This window comes from Bufo bufo, chromosome 2 (assembly GCF_905171765.1).
Source record: "Bufo bufo chromosome 2, aBufBuf1.1, whole genome shotgun sequence".
In the NCBI taxonomy this organism is placed as follows: Eukaryota; Metazoa; Chordata; class Amphibia; order Anura; family Bufonidae; genus Bufo; species Bufo bufo.
The window spans coordinates 825164500-825179601 of NC_053390.1; the positions used below are offsets into that span (position 1 = coordinate 825164500).

Sequence of the window (15102 nt, forward strand, 5' to 3'; positions counted from 1 at the left end):
ATAGATCTGGCTCTGGTGAGTCCTACTGAAGCCATCAGTGAAAGAAGGGAAAAGACAGTCCCTTATTCTGACCATTTGGCCTTGTACTTTCGTTTGGGCGCCACTAAGCATCCAGATCTTGGTAGAGGGCTATGGAAAATGAACGCTAGTCTTTTAGATGATAGCTCTGTCCAGGAATACATTTACTCTTTCTTTCAGAACCAACTTGACAGAGTGGATTTCTATGAGAACATGGCTGACTGGTGGGAGGATGTCAAGGAGGAGATCAGGTCCCTCTTACAGAGACTGTCAGTTAAGAAGGGGAAGAGTAAGTATGGCCAGTATCTGAGACTGCGCAAAGAATTGGAGTCACTCTATTCGATGGGTGGGGATGACCAACAAAGGATTGACCGGCTGAAATCTGAGATAAGGCAGTATCAGTACAGCAGGTACACCTCCCTGGTAGCTGAACGGGATTATGGGTCCTTAGGGGCTCCTGATCCCTTTGAGAACTGCCGGGAGCGCGTAGCTAAAAAACTGATCACAGGTCTCACTGACTCCCAGGGTGTTTTACAAGAATCTCGGGAGGGTATCCTGGGGGTGGTGAGATGCTACTATGCTGACTTGTTTCAGAGGAAGGCTTTGGATAAGGAAAAAGTGACCCAATTTTTGGAGGCAACTCCAGGGCCTGATACTAGAGATTTGGACTTTTCTCCTTTAACAGCAGAAATAACGGTGGAGGAGGTTAAAGTGGCCATTGATAAATTACATCTGAAGAAGGCACCAGGTCCAGACGGTATTACTGCAGAATTTTATAAGAAGTTCAAAGACCACTTAGCTCCAATCCTCGTGGATGTGTACAAAAATTGTCTAGAAAATCACCTGATGCCTCCGTCCATGAGGGTGTCCTCGTTAATTCTGCTGTCTAAAGGGAAAGAGCCTAGTGACATCAAGAACTGGAGGCCAATTGCCCTCTTGAATGTCGACAGGAAGATTTTGGCAAAAATTCTGTTCTCTAGGTTAGTTTGTTTGTCCCGGGCACTGTTGGCAGGCTGTCAGTTCGGCACAGTAAAAGGGCGGAACATCTCTGGAGCAGTCATCTTGATAAGGGAGATGTTTGAGAGATGTAAAGCTCTGAGGTGTGGGAGATATGTTGTAGGTCTGGACCAGGCTAAAGCCTTTGACAGAGTAGACCACGAGTATCTATGGGCCACTTTATCAAAGTACGGCATTCCGGGACAATTTGTAGATTGGCTGAGAACTTTGTACAGAGAGGCTGAGAGCTTTCCTCTAATCAATGGTTGGCAGGGTGACACGTTCAGGGTTGAGGCTGGGGTGAGACAGGGTTGCCCGCTGAGTCCACTGCTGTATGTGTTTGCCTTGGACCCGTTCCTGAGGTCACTGCAGGAGTGTGATTTTCAGGGGGTGCCGGTCCCCCATTGCCTGCCCCTGAGTATTGTTGCCTACGCGGATGATGTGACTGTGGTGATATCTGAGCCTCGTGAGGTGGAGATGTTGTCGGCAGCCATCAGAAGCTACTCGGAGGCCTCAGGGTCTCTGGTCAACCTTGAGAAGAGTCAAGCTTTCTGGACATCGGATACTGACCCTGATTTTGATCTGCCACAGTTTGCGAAGGCCTCCACCCATATTAAAATCCTTGGGGTTAAATTTGGTAGGGAAGATAATGCCAAACTAAATTGGGAGGAAAAGTTGGATGCCGGAAATATAAAGGTTCAGCGATGGAAGAACTGGAGGCTGACCTATAGAGAAAGGGTTACTATGCTAAAGACTTACCTGGTCCCTGTCTTCTTGTACATCCCTGTCGTCTTTCCTTTGCCAGAATCTTTCTCGGCTAGGCTCTTTAGCCTGTTCTTCCAGCTGTTATGGGGGAACAGGTTGAACCCAGTAAAAAGAGGGATCACCTACCTACAGAGGAGAGAGGGTGGGCTGGATATGTTAAATCCAAGGGTTTTCTTTGACTCCATGTTTCTTAAAGTTAATTTTGGTGACCTGGACTCAAACAACAGCTCCCTGTGGGTGAATAGTATCAGGGATTGGATATTGCCTTTTGCAGAACCTTGGATGCGAGGCGGCAGTCTCAAGAGGGGCCGATTGACTCGTGACTTCCTCCCCCAGTACCTGGACTATGGTGTAAGATGTCTGAAGAAATGGGGTATAGACAAGTCTTTTATTGAGAGTAAAACCAGGAAAGATCTATACTCCAGAGTATGTAGGACCTTCTACTGTTTACAGCTAGCACTTCCAGACTGTCCAACCTCAACCTTACAGGATAGTCTGAGGCTTCTGAATGGACCAAGGCTGCCCCCTAAGTTCTGTGATATTGGCTGGCTCTCATTGCAGGGAAAACTCTTTGTCAGGGGGAATCTAAAATTCCTCAGTGTGTCAGATCGCATGTGTCCCTTAGGTTGTCAGCAGGAGGAGACTATGCTCCATTTTATATCAGAGTGCTGGGGTGGGCGGACAATCTGGCATGACATATCCGCCAAGCTAAAAATCCCATCATTACAGTCCCTAAAATACCCAGAAATTATTTATGGTGTCACATCTCATGTGAATAACATCGACCGGGGGACCATGTATCTGATAATCACCGTCATCAAATATTACCACTGGCAAACCAGAACCCGAGTGTCCATCCATAACGAACCATTCCATCATACCACAGCTATAACCCTCATCATGTCAGAACTCAGGTGGATCCGGTCATTAGAGGTCAGGAAAAAAGGGGAAAATATAAAACTATGGAGGAACGTCCATCTAGACTGACGGTTCAAGTGTACGATGTAACTGTGTTTGTTTCTTATTTTATTTTACTTTTCTTCTTTTTCTGCTTTAGCTAAAATGTGCTTTTAAGTTACAGTTAATATGCATTTTATTTCCTGATGAACATGTATAATTTATACTGAATGATGAAAAAGTCTGATTTATTATGATGAAAAAGTATTTCTGTATTTATGTTTGTTTTATACCAATAAAAATTGCCTCCTATATACAAGAATATAACTACTATAATACTGCTCCTATGTACAAGAATATAACTACTATAATACTGCTCCTATGTACAAGAATATAACTACTATAATACTGCCTCCTATGTACAAGAATATAACTACTATAATACTGCACCTATGTACAAGAATATAACTACTATAATACTGCTCCTAAGTACAAGAATATAACTGCTATAATACTGCACCTATGTACAAGAATATAACTACTATAATACTGCTCCTATGTACAAAAATATAATTACTATAATACTGCTCCTATGTACAAGAATATAACTACTATAATACTGCTCCTATGTACAAGAATATAACTACTATAATACTGCTCCCATGTACAAGAATATAACTACTATAATACTGCCTCCTATGTACAAGAATATAACTACTATAATACTGCTCCTATGTACAAGAATATAACTACTATAATACTGCTCCTATGTACAAGAATATAACTACTATAATACTGCCTCCTATGTACAAGAATATAACTACTATAATACTGCTCCTATGTACAAGAATATAACTACTATAATACTGCTCCTATGTACAAGAATATAACTACTATAATACTGCCTCCTATGTACAAGAATATAACTACTATAATACTGCTCCTGTGTACAAGAATATAACTACTATAATACTGCTCCTATGTACAAGAATATAACTACTAAATACTGCCTCCTATGTACAAGAATATAACTACTATAATACTGCTCCTATGTACAAGAATATAACTACTATAATACTGCCTCCTATGTACAAGAATATAACTACTATAATACTGCTCCTATGTACAAGAATATGACTACTATAATACTGCCTCCTATGTACAAGAATATAACTACTATAATACTGCCTCCTATGTACAAGAATATAACTACTATAATACTGCTCCTATGTACAAGAATATAACTACTATAATACTGCTCCTATGTACAAGAATATAACTACTATAATACTTTGAATCCAGAGAAAAAAAAAGCAGTCTGGTTTGAGAGCTGCATTTATACAAGCAGGCAAATAACACGAGTTTGTGAGTGATCGCGTGTTTGATATCAAGTGTGTGACTTTAGATTACGTGACTTGAGATTCAAGGACTTTAGGAGGGACTACAGTAAGTTAGACTCTTATCACTGCACTATATTGTATTGTTTCTCTTTTCTTGTGTAATCCCCATTTAGTATGTGTTCTATTACTGACAGCGTAGTCCAGTGCACGTCTTGTCTGATGTATGCCGTCCTGGAACAGCCCTTTGAGGGTGCATATCTCTGTTCAAAATGTGAGCAAATTGCCCGGTTGGAATCGTACATCGAGTATCTAAACGGGCGAGTTTCAACACTGAGAAGCGTTGACAATTTGGAAAAGAGTTTTCCGCTCACTAAGGCCCCATTCACACGTCCGCAATTTCGTTCCGCATTTTGCGGAATGGAATTGCGGACCTATTAATTTCTATGGGCACCTGGGCGGCGTGGAGAAGTGGCACCTGGGCGGCGTGGAGAAGTGGCACCTTGACGGCGTGGAGAAGTGGCTCTTGGAGGATGTTTTGATCCCATTCTTTTTTCATGGTAGTGTTCTTAGGAAAAACCCAAGCCTACTCCCTTTTGATAAAATATTAAAATTCTAGTCGCCTATTAAAAATAAATAATAAAACAAATAATGATTTACCATTGCAGCCTAGGGGAGAATGACTATGTTTTTATGACTCCCTGCCACATCTTCCCCGACTTCTGCCGTTACAAGCAGCAATGTCCTTGTCTGTGAAGCCCTTTTTGATGCAAAGCAATGATGAGTGCACGTGTTTCCTTGGAGGTAACCATGGTTCTCAGAAGAAGACAATAATTTCAAGCACCACTCCTTTTCCGTCTTCTCATTTACATTTAGTTATCCCCTATCCACAGGATAGGGAATAACTATTAGATCAGTGGTGGTCCTACCGCTGGGACCCCCACCAATAATGAGAACAGGGGCCCTGTACCCCTGAAATTGAAGGAACGGCCGGTTGGGCTACTCAATTCATTCCTATGGTTCAAGACATAGTTGAGTACAGCTAGCTCCGGAATTCTGTTCATTTCAAGGGTACAGGGCCCCCGTTCTCGTGATCGGTGGGGTTCCCAGCTGTAGGACCCCCACAGATCTAATAGTTATTCACTATCCTGTGGAAAAGGGATACCTTAATGTAACTTTTGGCCACAACTGTATCGAGTACAATAAAGGCAACTTTGCATATATAGCCTTCATTAAAATGACCCCCCCTCCCCCCGTTCTTTAACTACAGCATCTCTGCAGACCCATCAGTCTCCATGGTAACAGACAACAAACAAACCCCATGTAGTCTGATCCTGCAGGCTCCCTTCTGTCTTCTTGACATACATGTGGCCTAGTAGCGGGAAGTAGGTGACAGATAGAAGGGAGTAAGACTGCAGGATCAGACTACAGATGGTTTGTAGTCTGTTACCATGGAGACTCATAGGTCTGCATGGCAGCTGGGGACACAGCACATTTGATGACTCTCTGCAGAGTTTCCTTTCCCTTGAAGATGTTTTTTTGGGGATATATTGCCCTCCTATTTTTCCTTTGTCCGTAAATATCCTGATTTTTTGGGAGGAGTAGAGTATTCCGGTGACCCGTGTGCAGTGTGGGAACCTCCCGTCCTGTGGTACCTATTGTAGACATTATACGAAATACAGCACGTATCTATGCTCGGCACTCCTCCTTCTGGGTTGTGTGTGAACAATGATTTATTTTATACAAAAACAATATATAAAATATAAAAAGCCCACCAGTCCTGAGAATGAAGTCTAGCTCTGCGGGCCCGGCTGCCCATGTTCCCTGCACAGCTGGGTGGTCAGGAGCGCTGCTCTGCAGGCTGATAATAACACCAGCACTACGACCCCTTTGTTCTTAGGATTGGTGGGCGACCCAGAGGTCATAAATCGCGGGTCAAGGTGGGAATACCCCTATAAATGGAGTGTTGTGGGGCCCTGAAGGCTGGAGGTCTCCCCGGTGGTGTTATATGGGGTCGCTCTCTTGACCCGTTGTGTGGGGGTCATGTGTAGGTTACTCACGTCCACTGTTTGGTCTCTTTCAGAACACGTTCTACGGACGATTCCGCCACTTCCTGGACATCATTGACCCGCGCACGCTCTTCATCACTGAGGTAACGGCTTCTTCTCTGTCTGATGTATACCTGATAGAGCGGCCTAATGGGGGCGCTGCAGCCAATTATACTTCACAGGGTAAGGGATCGAGCACACCGCCGTAGCCGTCCTGCCCTTTATAGAACTGTCCTATCCTTGTCCGTAATACGGGGCCGCAAAGCTGCATTCACTTTTTTCCCGCAGTCACATCCAAAGCTGCATAGCTGCATTCACAGTTTTCCTGCTGTCACATCGAAAGCTGCGTTCAGTTTTCCTGCAGTCACGTCCAAAGCTGCATTCACTGTTTCCCTGCGGTCACATCCAAAGCTGCATTCACAATCCTAAATACAACTTAAAGTGGTATGTTTATATCATGTATGCATTCTCCTTTGTGGGCTGCAGCACTGTCTGATCTGGGTGGGCTCATCCTGTTCTTCCTGGTTCATGTATAGCCTTCGCTCAGCAGTGCCCCCGGCTTACCACCCATCCACCCCCTGGCACATTAATGAAGCTGCACCAGGGACATTGAGCAGACTGATACCCGCAGCCGGAATCCTCTCCTGAAGACACGTGGGGGCCACAAGGTGAACACGACTGGAGGCTGCAGGGCGCCATCATTACAGGCCGCAAATTGACAGCTGGTTGTAGCGGGCGCTCTAAAATCGCTTTCTGCAACTTTATAATTGATATTGATCTTTTCACCAATTTTGCTTGCTGTCAGTGAATGGGAGCTTTCCTTGTTTACATCTAGAGGCTGAAAACTCATCCTGAGCTAGTCCTGCTCACACAGCGGTCATGGCTTACCTCTGATGCGAGGGTGCTTGCACCGAACACCAAGAGACATGGCTGTACACGTGTGTGTGTGTGTGTGTATGTATATGTACTCTGCCCGTCAAAAAAAAAGTCGCCACCTGGATCTAACTAAGCAGATAGTTCTGAGCCTCCTATTGGATAATTACTGCAGGGGCGATTATCTTTCAGCTGCAACAAGTTATTTAACCCCAACCGGTGCAATAAGTTGCTTCTCATTTCTTAAACAACCATGTCGAAAGACACATCTCGTGGTCGTGGAAAAGATGTTAGTCTGTTTGAGAAGGGTCAAATCATTGGCATGCATCAAGCAGAGAAAACGTCTAAGGAGATTGCAGAAACTACTAAAATTGGGTTAAGAACTGTCCAACGCATTATTAAAAACTGGAAGGATAGAGGGGACCCATCGTATTCGAGGAAGAAATGTGACCGGAAAAAAATCCTGAATGATCGTGATCGGCGAATCACTTAAACGTTTGGTGAAATCAAATCGAAGAAAAACAACAGAAGAACTCAGGGCTATGTTTAATAGTTAAAGTAATAGAACTCAGGGCTATGTTTAATAGTGAAAGTAAGAGCATTTCCACACACACAATGCGAAGGGAACTCAAGGGATTGGGACTGAACAGCTGTGTATCCGTAAGAAAACCACTAATCAGTGAGGAAAACCAGAAAAAAAGGCTTCAATTTGCTCGGGAGCATAAAGATTGGACTCTGGAGCAATGGAAGAAGGTGATGTGGTCTGATGAGTCCAGATTTACCCTGTTCCAGAGTGATGGACACATCAGGGTAAGAAGAGAGGCAGATGAAGTGATGCACCCATCATGTCTGGTGCCTACTGTACCAGCCTGTGGGGACAGTGCTATGATCTGGGGTTGCTGCAGTTGGTCAGGTCTAGGTTCAGCAACAGTATGTGCTCCAAGAATGAGGTCAGCGACCACCTGAACATACTGAATGACCAGGTTATTCCATCAATGGATTTTTTCTTCCCTGATGGCGCGGGCATATTCCAAGATGACAATGCCAGGATTCATCGGGCTCAAATTGTGAAAGAGAAGTTCAGGGAGCATGAGACATCATTGTCACACATGGATTTTTTGGACAGGCAGTGTATATATAGACACACACATAGGCTAGGTCTACACAATGACATTTGTCGCGGGACAGGGCACAACTACACCGCAACATTTTGTTGCACCAATGTCGCGCGACAATTTTTATAATGGTAGTCTATGGTGTCGCACTGCAACATGCGACATGCTGCGATGCGACAGTCGCAGAAAAATCCACCTAGAATGGATTTTCTGCGACTGTTGCGTCGCAGTCGCAGCATGTCGCCAGTTGCAGGGACCAGTGGGCCTCATTGCTGCTCACTGATGAGAGTCGATTCACACTGAGCAGAAATGATGGCCGCCAACGATGTTGAAGACGTCAAGGCGTGCACTATGCATCAGCCACTGTTGTCACCAGACGAGCCGTTGGTGGTGGTGGTGGTGTCACAGTGTGAGCAGGTGTGTCTAGTCAATACAGAACCGTCCAGCACTTTGTGAATGATACAGCGACATGCCCATACTACTTGAATAACATCCAAGTTAATCCAATCATTGTTCCTCTTCATGAACAACACAGGCCTAATGTCATCTTCATGGAGAACAATGCACCAGCTCATCGAGGTCACATCATTAGGGAACGGCTGCTGGAGACTGGGGGACCTCAAATGGAGTGGCCTGCACTTTCTCCAGACCTGTATTCTATTGAAAACCTATGGGATCAGCTGAGTCGTCGTGTAGAGATTTGTAACTCTGTACCCCAGACCCTCATTGACCTGAGGGCCGCCCTTCAAGAAGAGTGAGATGCCATGCTTCAGCAGACAATAAGTCAACTTGTGAACAGCATGAGATATCGCTGTCAAGATGTAATTGATGCTGAAGGCCACAGGACAAGTTATGGAGACACTGACATTTTGTGGCTGGATACCCAGCATTGGTGTCGGCTTTTGTTTCAATAAATTGTTTGAGATGAGGAAATCACCATCGCTGCTTCTACTTAAATGCCCGACTTTCATGAAATAATATCCCTGGAGCCGGAACTTTTTATGTTTTCCATAAATTTTACCAAATATCCCTAACTTTTTGTGAGTAGTGTGTATATAACTATATACACACCCGACGGCTGTATGTACTCATATATACTTACACAAGTATGTACCTGTATCTATATATACACACTTGTATACCCTCTACCCCCTCACTTCTTGTAGCGCCCCCCGGTGGCAGTTTTGCAGGGCCTGTGGTGATGTGCTGCTCCTGAGGCTCTTTAAATCCATGAAATTTGCGGGGTCTGCTTTGCATGCACGTCGGGCAGCGCTGCTCCCCGTTGTTATAGTAACTGTTGACATTCGGTAGGGAACGGACAATTGGCTGAATGGAGGGGCCTGGACTTTGTGAGCAGCCCCCCCGGGTGCAGGAGGAGAGAGGCGAATATTAAAGGGCTCGCCTAATTCTAATAACCCTTACACTGGTTGTCCATAATCATGTCCTGCGCCACATTCCCCCCTCAATAAGGTGGCCCCTCTTCAGCGCAGCCGTCGTGTCCATGCAGCCATGATTGATGGGGGGGGGGGTGCTATTCAGAAATATTCAGAAAATTCCTAATATACTTTGTTTCATCATTTTGAAGATCACTGCTTGCTGTGAAAGAATGGAGACCCTCTTGATCACATCCAGAGTCTGAAGACTCTACCAGTCCCCAGATTTCTCTTCTGTCTTGATAGTTTGGTACAGTGTCTGAGGTGTGTATTATGAGGTTCTGCAGCAGCTGAGCTGTGTATTATGAGGTTCTGCAGCAGCTGAGGTGTATTATGATGTTCTGCAGCAGCTGAGGTGTGTATTAGGAGGTTCTGCAGCAGCTGAGGTGTGTATTTGGAGGTTCTGCAGCAGTTCGACCTGGAATTCTACCAAAGGAATTTGCATGTTGTCCTAGGCCTGCAGGTTGAGGCTCATCTCTTTAATCCTGATGTCACATGCTGTCCCCCTCCATGTGTCCTGGTCTCCAGCGCTCCCCTCCCATTCATCTCAGGTATTAGAGGATGGTGGTCATAAAGAGGGTTAATCCTGATGTCACATTCTGTCCCTCCATGTGTGCCTGTCTCCAGCGCTCTTCCTCCCGTTCATCTCCTGTATCAGAGGATGGCGGTCATAAAGGGGTTAATCCTGATGTCACATTCTGTCCCCTCCATGTGTCTGTCTCCAGCGCTCCCCTCCCATTCATCTCATGTATCAGAGGATGGTGGTCATTAAGGGGTTGTAATTCTGGGTCATTGCTGTACATATCTTGCCTGTTTCTTATACTTCTCCTCAAGCTTTAACGATGCAGCTCTGGTTGTGATTTGAGTCTATGGCAATCGTCATATCAGCTCTTTAAGTGACAGGAGTGTTAAACACGGACTTCGAATACTGCTCTGGATGTGTTTGGAGTATATAACAATGAATGTCACTTTTGAAAGCGGTTTTTGATGCGACTGGTGTTTAGGTCCCGCATGTCTGATGGTCAGTAGTCCTGATGATGCAGATGAGGAGATCTTTAGCGAGATGCTGTTTGAAAGTGTGCATGGAGTCTGGCGAAGGAATGAGAAGGAGGATCAGACAGATGGTGCTTCTGGTTCTCCATGAAGAACACGTCCTGCGCAAGGCTGCAAATAGACGTGTGAATAGATTACACACGATCAGGCAGATACACCCAGGTCACGGTGCAGGATCATGCATATTCAGATACATGAGGGCATCTCCCCACTGTAGTGATCGCCTAGGCTACTGGGAGTCTCTCCAGTTCTAGGGAACCGGTAATGACCCCAGGATCTTACATGGTTTGCAGCAAAGCAGTTTGCCCCTTTTAGTTTTTTGATGTGAGGTGTGTTCCTTTAGTCGCAGTTGTAAGGGTGTGTCCCTGTAGCAGCAGAAGGTGTGTTTACCATTAAAGTATGAGACTGTCCAGTCAGGTACCTTGCTCTCATTTTGGCATGTGGCAGCTCTTGTCCCTTTGGCCAGCTTTCTTCTCCCTCTGGCCTCCTCTCTTTGTTTCACTGGCCGGGCTGTCTTCTCCCTCTAGTCGCCTCTCTTTGTTCCTCTGGCCGGCTGTCTTCTCCCTCTGGCCGGCTGTCTTCGCTCCTCTGACTGGTTCTCTTTGTTCTTTTGGCCGGCGCTTTTCTCCCTCTGGCCGCCTCTCTTCTCTCTCTGTCCAGCCAGCTTTTCTCCTGATGGCTACCTCTCTTCTCCCTCTGGCTGGCTCCCTTTCTCTCTCTGGCCACCTCACTTTCTCCCTCTGGTTGGCTGTCTTCGTTCCTCTGACTCTTTGACTTTGTTCCTTTGCCTGGCGCTTTCTCCTCCCCCTGGCCGGGGCTTCTTCTCCTCTGCCGCCTCTCTTGTTCCTCTGGCCACCTCTCTATTTTCTCTGGCCGGGTCTCTTCTTCCTCTGGCCGCCTCTCTTTGTTCCTCTGGCTGCCTCTCCTCTCCCTCTGGCAGGCCAGCTTTTCTCCCGATGGCCACCTGTCTTCTCCCAATGGCCAGCTCTCTTTGTTCTTCTGGCCACCTCTCCTCTCCCTCTGGTCACTTTTCTTTGTTCCTCTGTCTGGCTTTCTTCTCCCTCTGGCCACCTCTCTCCTCCCTGCCCGTCTCTCTCCTCCCTCTGGCCTCCTTTTTTCTCCCTCTGGCCACCGCCCTTCTCACTCTGGCTGGCCACCTCTCTTTTCCCTCTGGCCACCTCTCTTCTCACTGTGGCTCGCCACCTCTCTTCTCAAGATGGCCAGCTCTCTTTGTTCTTTTGGTTACCTCTCCTCTCCCTCTGGACGCTTCTCTTTCTTCCTCTGGCTGGCTTTCTTCTCCCTCTGGCCACCTCTCTCCTCATTCTGGCCTCCTGTTTTCTCCCTCTGGCCACCTCTCTTCTCACTCTGGCTGGCCACCTCTCTTCTCACTCTGGCTGGCCACCTCTCTTCTCACTCTGGCTGGCCACCTCTCTTCTCACTCTGGCCGGCCACCTCTCTTCTCACTCTGGCCGGCCACCTCTCTTCTCACTCTGGCTGGCCACCTCTCTTCTCACTCTGGCTGGCCACCTCTCTTCTCACTCTGGCTGGCCACCTCTCTTCTCACTCTGGCTGGCCACCTCTCTTCTCACTCTGGCTGGCCACCTCTCTTTCTCACTCTGGACAGCTCTCTTTGTTCTTCTGGCCAGCTTTCTTCTCCCTCTGGCCACCTCTCTTCTAATTCTGGCTGGCCACCTCTCTTCTCACTCTGGCCAGCTTTCTTCTCCCTCTGGCCACCTCTCTTCTCACTCTGGCTGGCCACCTCTCTTCTCAAGATGGCTGACTCTCTTCGTTCCTCTGGCCAACTCTCTTCGTTCCTCTGGTCTGCTCTCAATAGCTGGCTTACGAGTGCATCTTTGGATGTGATTGGAGTATATTCTGCTAGAACTGTGTTGATCTGGTTTGTGTTTGTAGCAGCAGTCACAGATACTGTGACAGAGGTGGAGTGACTGACACTATCCGTTTGGGGTGAGCCCCTCATGATTCGTGTATCTGCCATTCAACTTCATGACCCGAATGTGTCAGTGTAGATGAATGTACAGATCCTGAGTGTGAGCTGAGAATCCTTACCAGCACAGATGAAGCCATCAGGTATTAATCATATTGGAGGGCTGCCGTGTCCACAACTACAACTCCCATCATGTCCTTTACAGGATTAGTGAAGACAGCTCTAAAAACATAGTTGTATCACATTGATCTCCTGAAATACTTTGTGCTACTGTGGGCCAAGGTTAGCACTCTGTTCTGTTGTGGAAATACTGTGCCCCCCCCCCCCAGAACCACAGATAGTCTCTAGTCTAGTCTTTAGTCTCTGACAACACTTACCAGAGACCAGCATTTCTTCGTCCACAGAGGTTTAAGAAATGTTCTGATTGTTTGTGACGGGCAAAAAGGACACATTTCCTGTTTTTATAAATGTGTCCCATCGTCCTCATCCCCCACTTATTCAGACCACTATATCTGCCATAGGTGTCCACTCCCCCGCCAAACCACGGACAGCCACTATGTCCCCACTGTCCCACAACCACATGTGGCCAAGTTCCCACATTTCTCAGGACCACAGGTGTCCACTATATTCTCCACATGTCCTCCACAGAAGCCCAGGCAGCCATTATATTCACCATCCCCGAGGACAACAGGCAGCCATCATGTCCTCTAGCCTCCTCTCCAGAAGCACAGGCAGCAATTATGTCCCCTCCCCTCCCCCCAAGAAAACAGGCAGCAATTATGACCCCCTCCCCCTCAGGACAACAGGCAGCCATTATGTCCGCCATCCACCCAGGACAACAGGCAGCCATCATGTCCTCTAGCCTCCTCTCCAGAAGCACAGGCAGCAATTATGTCCACACTCCCCCCCCCCCCCCCCCCCTCAGGACAACAGGCAGCCATTATGACCATATCCCCCCCCCCCCTTCAGGACAACAGGCAGCCATCATGTCCTTTACCCCCCAGGACAACAGGCAGCCATTATGTCCACCATCCCCCCAGGAAAACAGGCAGCCATTATGTCCACCATACCCCCAGGACAACAGGCAGCCATTATGTCCACCATCCCCCCAGGACAACAGGCAGCCATCATGTCCTTCACCCCCCAGGACAACAGGCTGCCATTATGTCCTCCATCCCCCCAGGACAACAGGCAGCCATTATGTCCACCATCCCCCCAGGACAACAGGCAGCCATTATGTCCACCATCCCCCCAGGACAACAGGTAGCCATTATGTCCACCACCCCCCCAGGACAACAGGCAGCCATTATGTCCCCCCCCCCCCCCCCCCCAGGACAACAGGCAGCCATTATGTCCCCCCCCCCCCCCCCCGGACAACAGGCAGCCATTATGTCCACCATCCCCCCAGGACAACAGGCAGCCATTATGTCCACCATCCCCCCAGGACATCAGGCAGCCATTATGTCCTCCACCCTCCTCTACCAAAGCGCAGGCAGTCACTGCTGGCCTCATCTATCTAACTGTCCTTCTTGCTCCTAGCAACCAATCACAGCTCTGCTTTCAATTTCCCACAGCAGTTTAAGAAGTGATGTCTGAGCTCTGCCAGGAGACCATCGTCCTGTTAGTTCGTTTTGATAAATGTGACCCAACACCTTCATGCCCTCCGGGATCACAGACACTATATCCACCATACATATCTCCAGATACACAGGCAGCCACTATATCCACCATACATCCCCCCAGATACACAGGCAGCCACTATATCCACCATACATCCCCCCCAGATACACAGGCAGCCACTATATCCACCATACATCCCCCCAGATACACAGGCAGCCACTATATCCACCATACATCCCCCCCAGATACACAGGCAGCCACTATATCCACCATACATCCCCCCCCAGATACACAGGCAGCCACTATATCCACCATACATCCCCCCAGATACACAGGCAGCCACTATATCCACCATACATCCCCCCAGATACACAGGCAGTCACTATATCCACCATACATCCCCCCTCAGATACACAGGCAGCCACTATATCCACCATACATCCCCCCAGATACACAGACAGCCACTATATCCACCATACATCCCCCCAGATACACAGGCAGTCACTATATCCACCATACATCCCCCCCCAGATACACAGGCAGCCACTATATCCACCATACATCCCCCCAGATACACAGGCAGTCACTATATCCACCATACATCCCCCCAGATACACAGGCAGCCACTATATCCACCATACATCCCCCAGATACACAGGCAGCCACTATATCCACCATACATCTCTCCAGATACACAGGCAGCCACTATATCCACCATACATCCCCCCAGATACACAGGCAGTCACTATATCCACCATACATCCCCCCAGATACACAGGCAGCCACTATATCCACCATACATCCCCCCAGATACACAGGCAGTCACTATATCCACCATACATCCCCCCCCCCCGCCCAGATACACAGGCAGCCACTATATCCACCATACACCCCCCCCCCCAGATACACAGGCAGTCACTATATCCACCATACACCCCCCCCCCCCCCCCAGATACACAGACAGCCACTATATCCACCATACATCCCCCCAGATACACAGGC

General features: G+C 47.5%; 1 protein-coding gene across 1 annotated transcript in view; it reads left to right on the forward strand.

The window, feature by feature from the left end:
- The window catches only part of SFXN5 (sideroflexin 5), a 216363-nt gene that overhangs the window by 19697 nt on the left and 181564 nt on the right, over nt 1–15102 (forward strand). Inside the window, exon 2 of the mRNA XM_040419345.1 lies at nt 6097–6165. Within this exon, the coding sequence (XP_040275279.1) occupies nt 6097–6165 (69 nt within the window). The remainder of the gene's footprint in view (nt 1–6096; nt 6166–15102) is intronic.